The 17253-nt window shown below is 38.9% G+C and overlaps 1 protein-coding gene across 2 annotated transcripts in view; it reads left to right on the forward strand.

The window, feature by feature from the left end:
• LOC110949472 (netrin receptor UNC5D) overlaps window positions 1-17253 on the forward strand; it is a 211636-nt gene that overhangs the window by 143524 nt on the left and 50859 nt on the right. Inside the window, exon 1 of one of the 2 annotated variants that reach the window (XM_051938483.1) lies at window positions 5996-6067. The exons of the other annotated variant lie outside the window; for it this stretch is intronic. Coding sequence (XP_051794443.1) covers window positions 6020-6067 — 48 coding nt within the window. The 5' untranslated portion in view covers window positions 5996-6019. Of the gene's footprint in view, window positions 1-5995; window positions 6068-17253 lie in introns of those variants that run through there. 2 annotated transcript variants of the gene reach the window in all.

The following is a 17253-nucleotide window of genomic DNA, read 5'->3' on the forward strand; positions in this document are numbered from 1 at the left end:
AATCACATGTGAAATATCGTAAGGAAATGGCCGAATTAGGCTTGAATTAAAGCTTTAAGACTGATCTCCTCAAAGTCCTGACTTAAACCCCATTAAAAATCTATGGACTCTGCTGAAGAAAAAAGTCCATGTCTGAAAGATCTCTGTGTAGGTTCAGCTACTTAACAAGCTCATGGCTCAACACAGGAGAGCCATGACTCCCCAAAAGAACTACTCAGCAGACTCATGCTAATGACCACCATTAGCACACTAGGGCTCAGTGACATCTGTGCATTTCAACGACCCCACCGATACTCACAACGACCATCGTTGAGTAGTCAGATGAGTTTTGGTATCGGTCGTTGGAATAATAGCCCTGGACACACCTCACAGAGGTTTAAAAGCTGAGGCAACACCAACCACCACCAGAACTGAAGAAGCCTCTTGGATGAGAGGTGAAACGTCTTCAAGGAACTTTCTTGAAGTCCAGTGGATTGATTTAAACTACTTTGGACATGTCTGAAAGTCAACAAATTGAGTTGAATTGGACCAATTCTATCAAAAGGAACTGTGAAAGATACAAACAGAAACTTACCAGAAGTTTGCGGATGGCTGCCAAAAGCGCCAAACAGCAGGTTCGATCATATTTCCAGAAAATCTGTAACTTTCAGTCATTCATCATAGAAAATTAAGTTTTATAGGATTCCGTTGAATCTCAGGACTGTGTGTTATGTATGGTCTTTACAAGTGTTTGGAAACTTCTGTATATTTTGACCTCTAGTTAGTTTTTTTGTTGCATTCTCTGAGACCTCCCTTGGTGGAGAGTATCCTGAGCGTCTCTGCTGAACTCCTGTGACGTTCGCTGTGCTCTGAGGTGATTCATGGTATGTCTGTTCATTGCTTAAATCTCATTAGTGCGCTAGGATGAGATTAGTGTTGTATCCAAGTAAGCGAAAACGATTTAAAGCGATCGCTTGCGATATTCTCCCCAGTATTTGAGAGAATGTACACATATTTCTCACTGCAACTCAGAAAATCAAACAAGCTTTTTGTCAACAATGAGCCATTGTTCTCAACAAATATTTTTTTGTGTCTTTATTACAATGAGCTCTGTCTTTAAGTTGGATTATCTTTGACTGATTATCAGTTTTCTTGTCTTTTTAGAAGAATTAATGGTGAATAAAATAAGCTAAATGACTTATTTAACTGCAAACAAGCTGCTTTTATCTGGGCCAACACGTCAGGGCTTGGTTGTTGCCTACAAACAAAAGAACAGCCTCACAAACACTGAGTCCAGCTTGTAAAGCTTAAATGCCGAGTTCACAGTAATGACATTTTGATCAACTCAGAGCTTGTGTCTTCTGGATTTAGTTGTCCTTGAGTGAATGAATCAAACTGTAAACGTGGAAATGGCTCCACTGATTAAGTCATAATTGTTGTTTTTAAATCCAGCTGTTGTGTGTTAAGTATAACTGACACTTACACAAACTTACACTGGTTGTATGTCCTGTAGTTTAGATGGGGATATAAAAGCTGTCACATGTAGTCTTATAAATGATTCTTTTGCAATGTTTCATGGAGCTTTTTCCAAACAAATACAGGACGAAATGGACAACTCTCCCGACTGCCGAGCGTCAGATTGCCGTAGATCCATTCGGTGTCACATTATGCTGCACTCTGTGGCACCTCATATGGTGCAGATACAGAGAACAGAGTGTCCAATCGTCTTGTCTGCGTCCGACCATTGAGCCAAGGGCTGGCGGGAAGGAAGCAGCACACAGGCTGCTCAACCGCAATAAAAAAAGGAGAAAGTCAGCTTTGATTATCTTCACACTGACCCTGTGAATGCTCGCTCCTGTGTGCACGCATACTGACTGATGATCAGCATGCAACTGACGTCTTGTGTTTTTTCTGAGTTGTGACTTTCCGAGGAAGAGTGGCTGAAGGGAAACAAATCAAACTGTTCATATCTGAATGATATAATCAAATTCATCTACATCACTGCTGCATCGGGCCAAAAGAGTTCTTCCTCAGTGACACAGTGACACTGCAAATTCCTCATGATTAGATGACAAATTTACCCCCTCACAAGAGTGCAGACTTGTTTTCATTTTGCTGTAGTTAAATCTGCCTCACTCTCACTTAATCAGGCATGTTGATTAGGTCTCTAATTTGCAGCAGTGGAAAGGAGGAGTAGATGGAGTGGAGGGAGGGTGGGTTAGGGGGTTTATTGTACATAATATCAGTCAGTCAATGCGGAGGATTACAGTGTCTTCAGAGAACATTTCTGTTTTACATTACTTCATTAGGCTCCCTTTGATAACCTTTCATTTCACATTATTAGTTTTCATTTAATCCCGGCCCATGTCTAAGCTGCTGTCTGCAATGTGCGGCGTGATGGCAAAAGCCTGTGGAGAGACGGTTCCTCTACAAGTGTAGGTCTGCGTAATTAAGCAGTAAGCCACAAGAGGCCGAGCTTTACAGTGATTTTTGAACAGCTGCTGCGAGATGTGTAGTTAAGCAGGACTTGTTAGATGTTCTGAAAATCAGTGACGATCTACCTCTAGTTTTCTTCAAATTGAACAAGCTTCTGTAGCTGCTACATTTACAATAATCAATGCCAATCAAATCCAAATTATTATGTTCTGAAGTTTTTTTTTCTGTAAGATTCAGGGAATTCAATTCAGGAAATCAGTCATTATTGACTGTATATGTTATGCTGGTCATATCAGCATGTGCAGTAATTCTTTCTATATAGAATTTTTCCTTATTCATGACGGGAGTCCTCCATCTCATCCTAGATTCTAATTGCCTGCCTACACGAGGGATAGGAAAAATATGTGCATGTTTTGCAGTTCATCTCATTGATAACAGCCTCACAGTTACTGTTCACTTCCTACAGCTGTATCAGAGCTGCATTAAGATGCTACTAATGCAAATCACCAAGCTTTCTGCTGCTGTTACTCACATTAAAAGCATTGAACCGGCAAAACACAGGGTGCCATTTTTTGTGTAGCAATCAGAGGAAACACAATTTATAAAGGCAATAAGGTTACGCCAAATGAGCTCATTCATCATAGAAAATGTTGACTAAACAAGATATGGTTCTGTGGTAATTTTTTGGCAGCTTCTTGCCAGTTTTAAATATTGCAAAGAGCAATGAAACAAGAAGAGCCAGCTATGGTTACAGAGCTGCTTGTGACTGCTTATGATACCAAATATTGATTTATTTTTTTTAAGTAAATAGGTTTGTTGGCTGTACTGCAACAAAGAAGAAAAGCCAGGTGATCTTCGTTGTATTTGTGAAGTAGTAGCTCCTCAAGGACTGTTTTTAAGTATTTAAGCCAACTTTTTTTTACTATCAGAAACCACAAGTCTCACAAATCAACAAGAAGCATGAATTCAAACTTTAAGTGTTCTAGAATAAAGGTTCTGTGTGCAGTATTCAGAAACACTGGATGTCATTGGATGACATTCTGGTATACACCGAATAATGGTAGCAAGTTGTTGTCAATTCAAGTGATGTTATCTTCACTTCACTTTTGTCTGTTTAGTCAAACCTAAATGCTATCTTTTAACCTTAGCTCGGTCCTTTAAAGTACTTTACAGTGTGCTTCTCATTCACACATCGCTGGAGCAGACCTCCCATGCAGGGCATTAGCCTGCCGTCGGAGAGCAACTTGTGTTTTGCCCAAAGAAACTTCGGGACATGAAAGGGCCCAGGGACCAAATAGTCAACCTTGTGATTAATATACAGCTTATTCTTCCATCTGACATGTCTGTCCAGAGGAATAGATGCAATGTATTGTGTCATCCTGCAGGTCAAAACTGACCCGTTTTAAAGTTCGAAAATGTGGGGAAAAAAATATATTTTCACAGTGAAACTTCTGATCTCCACATTTTCAGCATTTTTGGGAAATCTTTGAACATTTTTTGGTGAAAAAAAGAAATGTTAAAAATGTTTAAGAACATTCCCCCAAAAAATAAACCAAAATCCATCGAAATTTGCTGGATTTTGGTTGATTCTTCTGTGAATGTTAAAGAAAAATATTAGTTTTACTGATATATATGTAATCACTTTTGATATTTTTAAGATTTTTTGGAGGATTTTTACTAATTTTTGAAAATATTAACAAGTATTTTCTTGTCAAATTTTGGAGGATTTGTATAAAATAAAACTTACAAAGAAAACTTTTAAGGAATTGTTAGAATTTTCTTTCTGAAGGTTTTGCAAATGTTTCGGAAATCTGGGGGAATTTTTTTGCTGAATTTTGGATTTTTTTTCAGACAAGGAAACAGTATTTTTGGTGCCCGTAAATGAGACAACAGGAGGGTAAAGGACACTGGTTGAACACAAGACTTCATAGACAGATTATATTGTGAAATAATTTCATTAAGCATGAAAAAAAGCAATATAAATTAAAAAGGTATTTAACATGTGACACTTCGCACCTGTTTTAGCTGTTGTGCTTTGGTTGTGTCTCTGATTTCACTGTATCATTGTTGAACTTTTGCAATATTTAATCGGCATCACATCACCTCCAGAATCTATCCATAGGCTCTAGTACTAATTTCTTTCGGGGGGGGGGGTGTTTGTGATTGTCAGCCCCCATCCCTACTGTGCAGGCTTAATTGCATGCCGCGGGAAGTGATGAGTTTGGACACTAGACGCCAAACATTAGCTGTTCATAACTCTTTATTCACATATTAATAAATCTGTTCAAGCTGGCTGACTGAAATTCGGGTTTCTGCAGCATGAGACAGACATCATGCACGTCGGTTGAAAGCTGCAATTTCCTCGATACCCGATAAAGCCACCCTATTATACATTGATGGCCCAAGCCTGTCATCTTTTGTGCATAGTTTGACATAATTGATATACCAGGCTTTTAAATTCCCATCAGTTGTCTCAAAAAATGCTCATCTCATGCATGGCTTATTATGGGCTGCATCACAGACAATATACAGATATTAGCGAATGACCTGTGTGACTTTAAGTCAAAGCTGTGCTGCAGGGATAGATGATTTGTAATAGAAAGTATCTGTGCACATATGCAGGATTTAATTGCACTATTTTGCCTTTTATTCTATTTTATTTTATAGGACCTTGTAATGTTGTCCAAGTGGGGGGGGGAAACGGTGCTCACACTTCCTGTTAAATCGATGAGGACGATGTGTTCCTCTTACCAGCTAATGCATCCCCTGGAAAGCATTTAGAGTCACTCCTGTTTTAATGGATTATGGTTTACGCAGGTATGAAGCCTCACAAACTATTTCTATTGTTTGACGAAACTGCAAGAGAACTTTGTTAAAAGGCTAGTAATGGCACAGGTATTTATATTCAGACTGGTTAGCTCTATGAATTCGGACTGGATTTAAATGTACAGTTTAAATTGTTGTCCAAACAAAATCGCTGAAATGTATTTGGTTTGACAAGCGGCGTCTCCTCCATCTCCTCCTGGCAAATGGCAGATCTGTTTACTGCTGATAATCTTATCAGATTCAAAATTCACTCATCATCTTGTCCCTATGAATCTTCATCTCTTTGATTGATCATCCCTGCAATGTAATGAAGGCTAATCTAAGCAATCACCCCTTTTGTCTGCAGGCCTGAAGATCCGTGAAGTGATGATCAACGTGTCGCGTCAGCAGGTGGAGGACTTTCATGGCCCAGAGGACTACTGGTGTTTGTGTGTGGCCTGGAGTCACCTGGGAACCTCCAAGAGCCGCAAGGCAACTGTCCGAATTGCCTGTAAGCAACTCCATGTCACTTTGATACCAGACTGATCTTGCAGTCTGTGAAAAGGTCATTCCTCTTCATACCAGTGGCATGATTTTTTTTTAGAGAGCATTATTATTTTATGTCCATATATGTTTGCGCCAGTAGAGAAGGTCACACATGAAATCATTAGACTTTTAATGTGCATGTTTGGTTGCTCCTTCACGCTGCATTCTCTTTAATGCCGGCTTTATTCTCTTCCCTAGACTTGAGGAAGAACTTTGAGCAGGACCCCCAGGCACTGAGGTGCCTCTGAATGGCATGATTGTGTTGCACTGTCGTCCCCCAGAGGGAGTGCCTGTGGCTGAGGTGAGGGCTTCTTGCACTTCAAACAAGTAACATTTTCTCCTGTGTTGCCTGGAGAGGGGCCGTCATCTGTCTGGATTCCTCACAGTATAGCTCTGTTTTCATGATGCATTGTTTTGTTACTCTCCAGCCACAGCAAATCAAAGACACATATGCACTTTTCTCCTCAGTTTTGGTACAAACCAGAATTGTAGATGATGAGCTGAAGATGCCATTTGTTTAGATTCTCAGAGCTGCTCTGCTCAGGTTACAGCAATCACTCTTACACTGGGAGTGTTACCTATCTATCTATACATGCATTGCTACGTCGTCTGTTATGTTCTGGGGTAAAAGGATGTATGGCTATGACTTATTTAGATGTCATGTATTCATTTCGCTCCCGCTATCACCCCCGTTCTCTTTCTTCTGAGGCTGAGTGTTTGTGTGTGTCTGAAAGCCAGCGCCTGTCATTGCCATTTTAATTTTTACTATGAATATAAAATGAGCGCCTCACGGACAGTCCTGTTGAGTGCTGTGTTGTGCTGCGCTCTGATGTTGTGCGTCTCCGTGTGGAGGCTCAGTCGGCAGATATGTCAATATCAAAGCCTGTGTGCCCAAGCATCTGAAGCTTTGCATTTACGTAAAGGAGCAGTCTGTGATGTATACGTAAACAAAATGACAGCTGTACCAGCAAAATTCAAAGCACAGGACTGGAACCCCGCTATTACTCAGGAACTGATTGACAGGCCTTTGCATACACTAATAAGTAATTCATGTTTTATTATGCTAATGATTTCAGCTCTGTGTTGGGTGAGTAATTTCCAAACACTGCAGTAAAACTGACATGTTCGTTATATGTTTTATAATGCAGTAAGCTGAGAAACATTGATTTTTCACTTAACATTCAACACAGTCAGAATGATTGGGACAATAACCCATTTTTCATCATCTTGGCTCTTTTCCAGCACACTGGATTTGAGATGAAAATTGAATATGAGTTGAGCTGATATTAAACTCATTTAACTTAGTTTAAGTTCATTTCTTTTTTTTGTCTAACTTTGTTTACTTGACTGAATTTGCATTCATGTTGGCAGTAGAGCTGCACGACATTGAAAAAACAACTGCCACTGCAATATTTTGTTTTACTGCAATAAACATAAAGCGCCTTAGTAAATATAGCATGAGTGTAACTTACCAGCTGCAAGATCGGGTCTGTGGCCAAAGCTCTGCAGCCTTCATCACATTTGTCACAGTAGCTGTTGTTACACGGACCTGACGTCTTTCATCAAGGCCCCAAGCAGCTGCTCTCAGCCCTGCTGTGATGTTTTTCACACTTGTACGACCTGTTTGCAAACAGCAACTTTTCAGTTGGAAGTCATTAATGAAGCGGACGGTCGGATTTATGTTGAGCTTCATTGTACCAAAAGTCTGTTGCTGCTGCACAATGTTCCTCTTGTGACAGCTCTATTTCACCTTGTAGCTTTCGTTTAAATACAGCTCGAGCAGGCAACTTGAGAAAAATAGATTCATGATGGCATTAAATGCTGCTTGTCAGGCATCCGGATTATGTTTTTGAACCCCTGTTTGGTATCATGTCTACCACAAGGTGAAAAGTTATCACATCAATGCTTTTTCTCTGCTTTTTGAACCTATCTCATATGGTTTAACTCTGGCAAAGGCATCCCAAATAGGTGTTTGCCTTGATGTCATTCAGATCTGGCTTCACACTCACCATGCAGAGCTCCTTGGTGCCAATCGAAATTGTGAAACAAATAGTGTTTCCTCCTGTCGTGGCAACAACTTGAATACACCACCAACAGAGTGCCTTTTTTGGTTAACATTCTAATTTGTTAAAATATTTAAATGTGATATCGCGTTTCTTTTTGTTTTCCTCTGCTGTTCGTCACATATTTGCTGTGCACATACGAAGCTTACATGTCGACAAACTCAATAACTTGAAAGTTAAATTTAGTCCCTTAAATCTGTATTCTGTCTAGCAACTTCTCTTGTAGATCAGTCATGGAAAATGAGAATCTTGCAAGTCTTGCTTTTGTATCCATCAACAAATAAAGCTGTACCATGTTGAAACAAACAAACTCAAACATGATGCGTTATTGGCAGACTTCACAAGAAACTGTTTCAGTTCAGAGTGTCGGCTTTGCCTGCACATTCCCAGGTGTTTCTAAAGCTCTATTCTCAGTATTACACAATCAAACGTAACTATACAACAAGGCCTGAAAATACAATGATTTTTGAATCAAAGCCTGCCTGTCACAGTGTTGACAGTAACATTTAAAGCATCCTTTAGAATGGGATTTATTGCTGGATTTCAAGGTCTATTAAACTGCATGACAATGTGCAAATAGGTAGAAATAAGAAGGTAATGTTGCAGAAGAGTATTTGGTGATCATGTTTTCCTGACATAATCATGAATTCATGCACAGAATAGACGTTTAAAATGACCCTCTGTTGCCTTGTTTGACAGTTTTGTTGAAGGAAAACGGCATTCTGAGTGTAACTCTGAGCAGCTAAGCCATCAAGTTGCCACACAGCTTATTAAGGTGGAGATAGGAGGTCTGACCAAGAAGTTCTGAGACCGCACCCAAAAAAAGCAAAAATAAAACAGGATTTAAAATTGGCTGTTATCCCCTTCGAGGTTGTGTTCTTGTGCAATACATTGTTCCCATTGCTCTCTCGAAGTCATATTCTGACATTTCAAAGGTGAGCATTTGAAATTCTATCATGCGCGATGAGGAAGCACTGAATTTTATTTGAATCTGACTTCATGTTGAGGATCATTGCTGATGATGAGAGTTGAGTCTATGGCTCCGACCCAGAGACCAAACAGCAGGCTTCACTAAGAGAGTCTCCAAAACTGAAGAACACTACATCATGGCAACAGTATGAACAAGAACACGCTCACTATTTTGTTCAACATTCATGGTTGTGCACTGTCAGTGGCCAGTTCTACTGTAATGTCCTAAGACATCCAAGAGAAATCACCTGCCACAAAAGACCTGAACACCATCACAGGACATTGAAAGCATCCATGTTATTTGGACATGCCAAAACTATTATTGGTTTCCACTGCTGGAAGTTCTTCCTCTGCCATCCATCCCTCCCTCCATTATCTGTACACCGCTTCATCCTCTTTAGGGTCGTGGTGAGGCTGGAGTTCATCCCAGCTGACTTAGGGTGAAAGCAGGGGACACCTTGGACAGGTCACCAGTCTGTCACAGGACTACATATACAAACAATTGCACTCACATTCACACTGACGGACAATTTAGAGTGATCAATTAACCTCAGTATGCATTTGAACTGTAGGAGGAAGCCGGAGTACCCCGAGAAAATCCATGCATGCACATGTAGAACAGGCAAACTCCATGGCTGCAGTACAGGCTTACACAATGCGACAGTGCATACTACAGTATGTCTCTGACGTTTGTAGGCTTCAGACAGTGCTTAATTATAATTTTTAGCAACAGTAAATTTGGTATGTTTCTGGTCTCATAAAATATATACTACCCTAAACCAAATAGAGCCACAGCTCATCTTAAATTCAAGCAGAAATCAGCACTTGTGTGTGAATATTCAGAAAAATTTCACATTTTCTTTAGCTAACTCCATTGTGAGTTCTGCATTGTTGTACTAATAAAATGTTGCTCACAAAAAAATGTAGATTGGGGCTTTAAGTCTCCTTAAAGGTGGCAATGGATTCGAGAAGCACACATAAAGTGCATAAAAGTGTGTGTGTGTGTGTGTGTGTGTGTGTGTGCGCGCGTGTGTGATGAATGATTCAGCTCGCACAAATGGAGCATCGGTGTACCGCGAGTCTCCCCGATGCATTGTGGTCATCAAATAGGCAACTCCTCATGCATTCATTAATGTGACTCCAGCTAACAAAGAGAATGGTAATAGTAAATAATGCAGTGACAAATCCAGCTCCCTCAAGTGTGACTTGCACCAAGAAAAACGCATCCAGAGTTGGAGAAGTGGCTGTACTTTTCTCTTTTTATGACTTTAGGCATTGCTGAGAGGTTAAAGCCTTTTTTGTAACCAGCACTGTGAAATTTGGCTCAGAGAGAAGCCGAAGCTCAGCTACAGTTTGAGTTTTAGGGAATTGAGGTCATGATGCAGTGTGAGCTGTTAAACTCTGTTTGTATTCTGAGGCATGTTTATTTTGGTCAGGATATTTATTTGAAGCCTCCATATTCCTGCAGTCTGCGTCCTGATGGAAATTAAAACTTGTGATGCTGTGACAATAAATGCTCGGCTGACGAGATGCAAATGAAATGAGTTCCAACTTTGTATCCTGTTTTTACACATAAACGCTGTACAGCCGACTTTACAGCTTGAAATCCCCTTATGTCGCTGCTCTGTTCATGTTCTTGGAGGCAACACTAACAGTGAGAGAGGGAAGAACTTTATCCGCATCTTGCTGTAACTAAGCCACCCGGGAGTTTACTGGGCTGCTGTGTAGGATGTTAATGAAAATCAGAATGCCACATTATCTGTCCCAGCAGTGATAGAGGCAATAATCTGTGCACACTGTAAGTCAGACCACAGAGAATGGATCATAGTAAAACAGCTTAAGCCTGCTTCAGTTTATTGGTGACAAGTTTCAACTGGCTCTTCTTTTTATAGACAGAGCAGTTTATAATACACATTTTATTCACCCTAATGTTGAAGTATTATTGACTTTGAGCACAAAAACATACGTATCTTTTACTTACATAATCACTTTTCTTCAAGGCCAATTGAAAATATAATTCCTTTTTTTCTAAATCAGTGTACATTTGCTCAGTGCTTGTTTTATTCCATTTTCTAGCGTGACTATTTCTATTTTGCATTTAGTATGTTATTTTACTGGACTTTACTTGCCCTTTTAGTCCTATAAAAGCCCTTCTAGGGACTTTCCATCTCCTGAAGAGGACTTCCCTGTACAATTAAGCCATTAACTTTACCCAACAATAGATGACCCTCCCTACGTCCCCACAGGTTTCCTGAAGAGTGTGTTTGAAGCTCAGTGTGGTGGCTCCAGCTGTCGCCATCTTGGCAGCACCTCACTCCTCTCAACTCTCGGCTATTCCAAAAATGAGCACAGGGGTGGAGCGTGCCTGCAGCGGAGGCGACCCGCAGACTCTCCTGTGATGCATCCACCTGGCATTCAAAGCAGCCACAACCTTAATTATGCATCATTCTGAGTCTTGATATGATTTAAATTGGTGAGCCATTTAAAAAATACATCCCCTGTGCAGTTGTCCTGAATGGGGAAATTAACAAGACCAAAACAGTTTTGTGCACTCGACTGTAAACATGTTTATGTAAGCTTGGCCATTTTAACATGGGGGTCTGTGGGAATTGACTCACTTTTGGAGCCAGTCTCAAGTGGCCATTTGAGGAAATACACTTTGCCGTCGGTCTCATTTTTCAGCCCCAAATGTTGTTGCTTAAGCTAAATTAAATAACCATTTATTTTGTAGCTTTACTGGTGCTTCCTTTGGCATTCAATCATCTATTAGATGGGGTAGGACTAGTCAAAAGTGTTATAAAAGGATAATATTTTAACGTAAAGCTGCAATGTGTCTCAAAAACGGGATGCATTTTCTTTGACATCTGAGTCTTTCTTTTCAGGAAGAAAATGTATTTCTTCTTTCTTAACATATATTAAAATGCATTTTAGTTGTAAAGAAATATACCTTTTGGAAGACAGTTGCTCGCGTTTGCTATAAATTATACAATAATGTATTGGAGAGCTGGTTTTGATTTATCTGCGATTATTGTGTCTCTATCAAGTTCACCATGAACAAACAAATAAACGGAATGTATAAAAATCTGAATTATTTTTCTCACTGTTCATTTCTGTGTTGAGAGGCTCTGAAATGGTGTGTGAAACGACTTTAGTTCCTCTCAAACAGTTAAGCAGCACAGAGAGCCAAGAGGAGACAGATCAGTGCTGTAATACTGCCAGCATAATTAATAACCAAAAACAATCAAGCAGTCATCAGGAAGCATACAGTAGCTGTCGAAAGCTGGGATTCATAATGTTATTCACAATGTCACGTATTGCGTTAGAAAAAGTTCATGGAAATGCCAAGGTTTGGAAGAAACAAGAAGTCTTTATATTTGCTTTGATGTTGGGTGTTTACTTTGTTCAGAATGTTTTAATGTAAGATACAACACATCTTTTAATAAGGTCTGATGTAGTGAACATTTGGCTTACATGATTGATCAGCAGCTTTTTTTCATTGTCGTGTTCTCTGGACATCATGAAAAATGTCCAATACCAGCTGGCACAAAAGAACAATTGCATAATTTAACAATTTGTAAACAGTTCTTGAACACAGCTGTCCATTTTTCATTCATGGATGGCCAAAGCTTCTTGTTCTTCTTCTCTGTTTAATACAGCCATGTGTAATGTCACCTGTGCTGTAACCTTCTGATAAAACTGTGCCACTTAGTTTATTCAATCAAGTCCAATTCTGGCTTTTTTGGTGACAAATTAAAAGTTTGTTTAAAATCAATTTGACAGTATTCTAGAAATGCGAATACAGAAAAAACACAAACTGATGGAAAAGATGAAACTTTCAACTAATGAACTTTAAAACAGGATTCTTAGATTCTGAAACTACATGGCCTATTTTCTGCCCCAAATGTATTCAGTAACTAATTGGGGAAGTATTTGTCACAACCATGAATGGGATTAGTTTATCCACCATGTAGGAAGCGCTCATGTCAAAGTCTGACTTAAGGAGAAATTTGTCAAACCTCTGTTGTACAGCCTACTTAAAATGACACGCAGGAAAATACTTAATGAGTCTTGCCAGCTGTAAATAAGTTAAGTGAAAATTGGCTTTTAAAGTTTAGTGGTGGAGAGGAAAAAAGGACTTCAGTAACTTTGGGGGGAAAAGAAATGTTTTCCAATCATTAGCCTCACATTAACCGCCCAAGTATTCCATACCAAGAGTAATTAATCATCAAGCCTCTCATCCAAAGTCATTTGAAGTGCTTAAAATGTAATTATTCAGTGATAAACATAACATTTCCAGAGATGGTGTCGAGATAAACCAAGGACACGACAAGGGTTTAGGTACCCCCGCCTCCAGAGTATGTAGCTGTCAGATTCAGAGGGCTCATTTGTTTAATGTGATATCATGAAAGTCATTGTTGCATTGAGAAAAAGGCCATACATGACTGAGGGAAGACGGAGGGGAGGCAGGCATGAGGGAAGTGAAAGGAGGAGGGCGCTTGTTAATGAAAATCAACCTTAATTGAATCAGATGGAACAAAACCTCCTGCATGCTTTGTAATCGTCTTCATGTCGCTTTCGCTTCCCATTGAATTGATTGTAAATGTAGGTCATTACATCTGCTTTCAGAATAATTGGGTTTTTAGACCTTGTGCAGGGAGGAATTGGAATGACTTGTGTTAAGTTTACGATGATACCTCTCTACAAATAAACACAAAATGCCCCAGGCCTGTCGGCTCTCTCATGTCAACATCTTCAAACAGCTTGAAGCTATCAGAAAAATGAAACTCTCCCGCCTGGTTCATGAACCCCCCGCTGACCATTTGATGCTGCTTTCAATATCTCATGGCTTCGTTTTATTTGCTCCCTCTCATCTGGCTGGAAATGAACTGATAGTAAACAACACAAAAGTTACTGGGGAAACTTCCTGAGGCGCGGAGCAGATGTGATTTGTGGCTTAACTTCGCTGCCGTTTAATGGTCAACATGGTGACCTTGACGCCACCCTGACAGACTGCCCGCTAGGCCTGGTCTGCTGCGCTAGGTGTGGTGTCGTTCAACACTGGTTGCTGCTATCCAAGTGGAACAAATGTGCCAATTAAGCAAATCTGTTTCCTGCCCTCCCCAGGCACTTGCTTATCAGGCTTATTTGAGTCTGTCCTGTCCCTGTTTTCTCATCAGCATGTGCATCTCTCCATCGCTTTCCCCCAAAGGAGAGACTCTAGGACCGACACGGAATGCATATCACGCTCCGGGATTATACACTTCCTGCAGCGAACACTGGAAAAGACTAAAGGATGGGGCAGAATGAGACAGATTCATCAAAGCAAAAACATGAGACAGAAAAAGCCGCCACAGAACAAAACGATTATTTCAGTTTATTGTAGTGTAAGAATTCAGACGATAAGGGACCAAAAAAACTCTCCACTGAAGAGAAATCACGTTCATTCTCCCCTCCAGTGATCACAGAAAGACGAGAGTGACACGTTTTTGGTCAGTTACATTGAAAAAGACAGCTGCTGTTTATATTTTAATAAAGACACATCTTTCTACTTTATTATTTTACATACACTGCAAGTCAAAAGTTTGGACACACCTTCTTATTCAATGCTTTTAATTTATTTGTATTATTTCCTTCATTGTGAATTAATACTGACACTTTTTTTGTTTGCAGCATAATTTCATATGTATTCTTTTATAGTTTTGATGTCTTCATTATTCATCTACAATATATAAGATAAATAAAAACCATTGAATGAGACGGTTTGTCCAAACTTTTGACTGGTAGTGTACATGTAACATTTTTTTTTACTGAGCTCAAAAGTCCTTTACTTTTTTACAGTGTGAAGAGCAATCAAATGCCTTCATAGCTTCTAAAAGAGGATAATGTTAAATGTAAGCTTTCAATTTTTTTAACATATATTCTCATAGTTTTTCTAAAATGTTTCTTGTTACTAAATAAATCCTGAAAACCATTGCTTTGTTTTTTTTGGGGGGGGGGGATTTTAACTGCAGCATCCCCGTCTACACTGTCTCAAAAATTTAGATGAAATCATTTTTTTTGATCTTACTAATTTCTGTAGTTTTGAAATACACAAAAATATAAATAAAATTAGAAAAACAGATTGTGTATGTACACTGACAGTCATTAAAAACTTTGGGGCCATATTTTTCAACATAATTTTTATTTTGAACCCCGAAACTGGATTTTCTTCACATGAATCATTTGTTTAGCATACTGGCATACAGAAACAAAAATCTAAAGTTTCAAGAATGATTTCAAAATAAAGAATTTCACAAAAGAAAACAGCACCTGCCAAACACAAAGTCACAACAGTCAGTACCGAGTATGGCCTCCATTTGCTTCGATGCAGGCAGCAATCCGTCGGCGCATGCTTTGGACCAGGCTTCTGATTGTGGGTTGGGAACAGCCCATACGCCTGGCTACATCACTGTAGCTCAAACAGGCCTCTACCATACCCAGTGCCCAGAGACGTTGTTCATGTGATAGACGCGGCATGATGCTGTTCACTGGACTAACAATGGTGGCCTTTTTTGGGCCTTTATATAGGCCTTCAAAACCCATTCTCAAATTGTGCAGATACTCACTGAGTATTGCTTGGTGTGTATTTGGTTCTCTTTTGCAAAGTGACCAACCCATGTGCAATGAATCATGACAAAATGACAACTCATCATTATCTCAACTACCAGGGCACTAGATCATCAGTAAATTCACAATGAATAATTACAACCCCCCTACAAGTAGAATTCTGCGTACATTTCTGCCTCAAAGCTTCTATTGACTGTCAGTATATATATATATATATATATATATATATATAGTATTTAATTCTGTTACAATGAATAACAATGAAAACATAAAAGGAAATCTCACAAATGTGTCCATATATTTGATAGATTAAACTGTTAATTTCAAATCTAATACTGTAAATATATTTTTAAAAAGATAATACAATTACTGACAGTTAACATTAAAATAAGTGTTTCTTTACATTTAGTTTTCACAACAAAATAATTACTTTATTACTAATTTTTAAATTATTTTTAAATGACTATTTTTTACAATTTCTTTTTTTACAGTGTATTAATGCACACAAATGCTCACTGCACTTCTATAAGATTAGGTAAATGTACAATGTTTCATTTCTTATTACATACATTTAAAATGTTTGTGGTACAAAATATAAAACAATGACGTGTACAGATTAAATATAGAGATCAAGTAGACATATATTGAATATAAATGAAAGCATACACCAAACAGTGAGAAAGTATAGAACCACAGGTCCAATACTGGGAACTAGGAAACATTATCTTGGCAATTCATCAGTATTGCAAAAAGAGAACGAGTGAATGATCCTCAGTGAAGAGCAGATCAATACAGCAGTAATCGATGCTTTAACACTCTAACACAGCTCACTTGTTATCGATACCAGCTAAAATGTATTGAGTAGAAAGTTGTCGTCCTTTTAAGAGAGGTTGCAGACTTAAAACACCCTTAAACAGTTTATATTTGTGACAAAAGAATCCCAGAATTCCACACCTCAACCGTTCTCCTTCATTGTGGTTTTGTATACATTGCAATTAGTGACACAAATCTGTAAAATAGCATTTTTTTTTCTCATGGATTTCTTATGAGATGTATATATCTTTCTTGTTGAGTATGAACTTCGTTTTTTACTTGACATAAATTACATGTAACAATGTATTATACACTCAACAAAAATATAAACGCAACACTTTTGTTTTTGCTCCCATTTTTTCTGAGATGAGCACAAAGATCTAAAACTTTTTCCTCATACACAATATCACCATTTCTCTCAAATATTGTTCACAGATCTGTCTAAATCTGTGATAGTGAGCACTTCTCCTTTGCTGAGATAATCCATCCCACCTCACAGGTGTGCCATATCAAGATGCTGATTAGACACCATGATTAGTGCACAGGTGTGCCTTAGACTGCCCACAATAAAAGGCCACTCTGAAAGGTGCAGTTTTGTTTTATTGGGTGGGGGGGCACTCCTCTTCAATGGCTGTGCGAAGTTGCTGGATATTGGCGGGAACTGGAACACGCTGTCATACTATAATATATATTAATAAACCCAACAGTTTTACTATCAATTAAAAAAGTTACATGACAGTGGAACATTGGACCATTCTTATTGTGATGTATTGTTCTCGGTATTAATAATTCACATTAAGCATTTGAGGTGTTTTCAGGTACTTTGTTGTCAGCTCTTTGTAATGCTGCTTTAGTGTTTCATTGGTCGACATATTGATGCCTTCTTACAGTCTCTGGGCACAAAGAAAGAAGCAGTGTTACCGTAGTTTGATGAACTCTAAATGAGCTCTCTAATAAAACTCCAGACTTCTGTCTCCAGCATTGTTTGCTACAGTTTTCCTAACAGCACACTCAGAGGTAAAGAGGAGGCTGCCAA

This window comes from Acanthochromis polyacanthus, chromosome 18 (assembly GCF_021347895.1).
Source record: "Acanthochromis polyacanthus isolate Apoly-LR-REF ecotype Palm Island chromosome 18, KAUST_Apoly_ChrSc, whole genome shotgun sequence".
NCBI lineage: Eukaryota > Metazoa > Chordata > Actinopteri > Pomacentridae > Acanthochromis > Acanthochromis polyacanthus.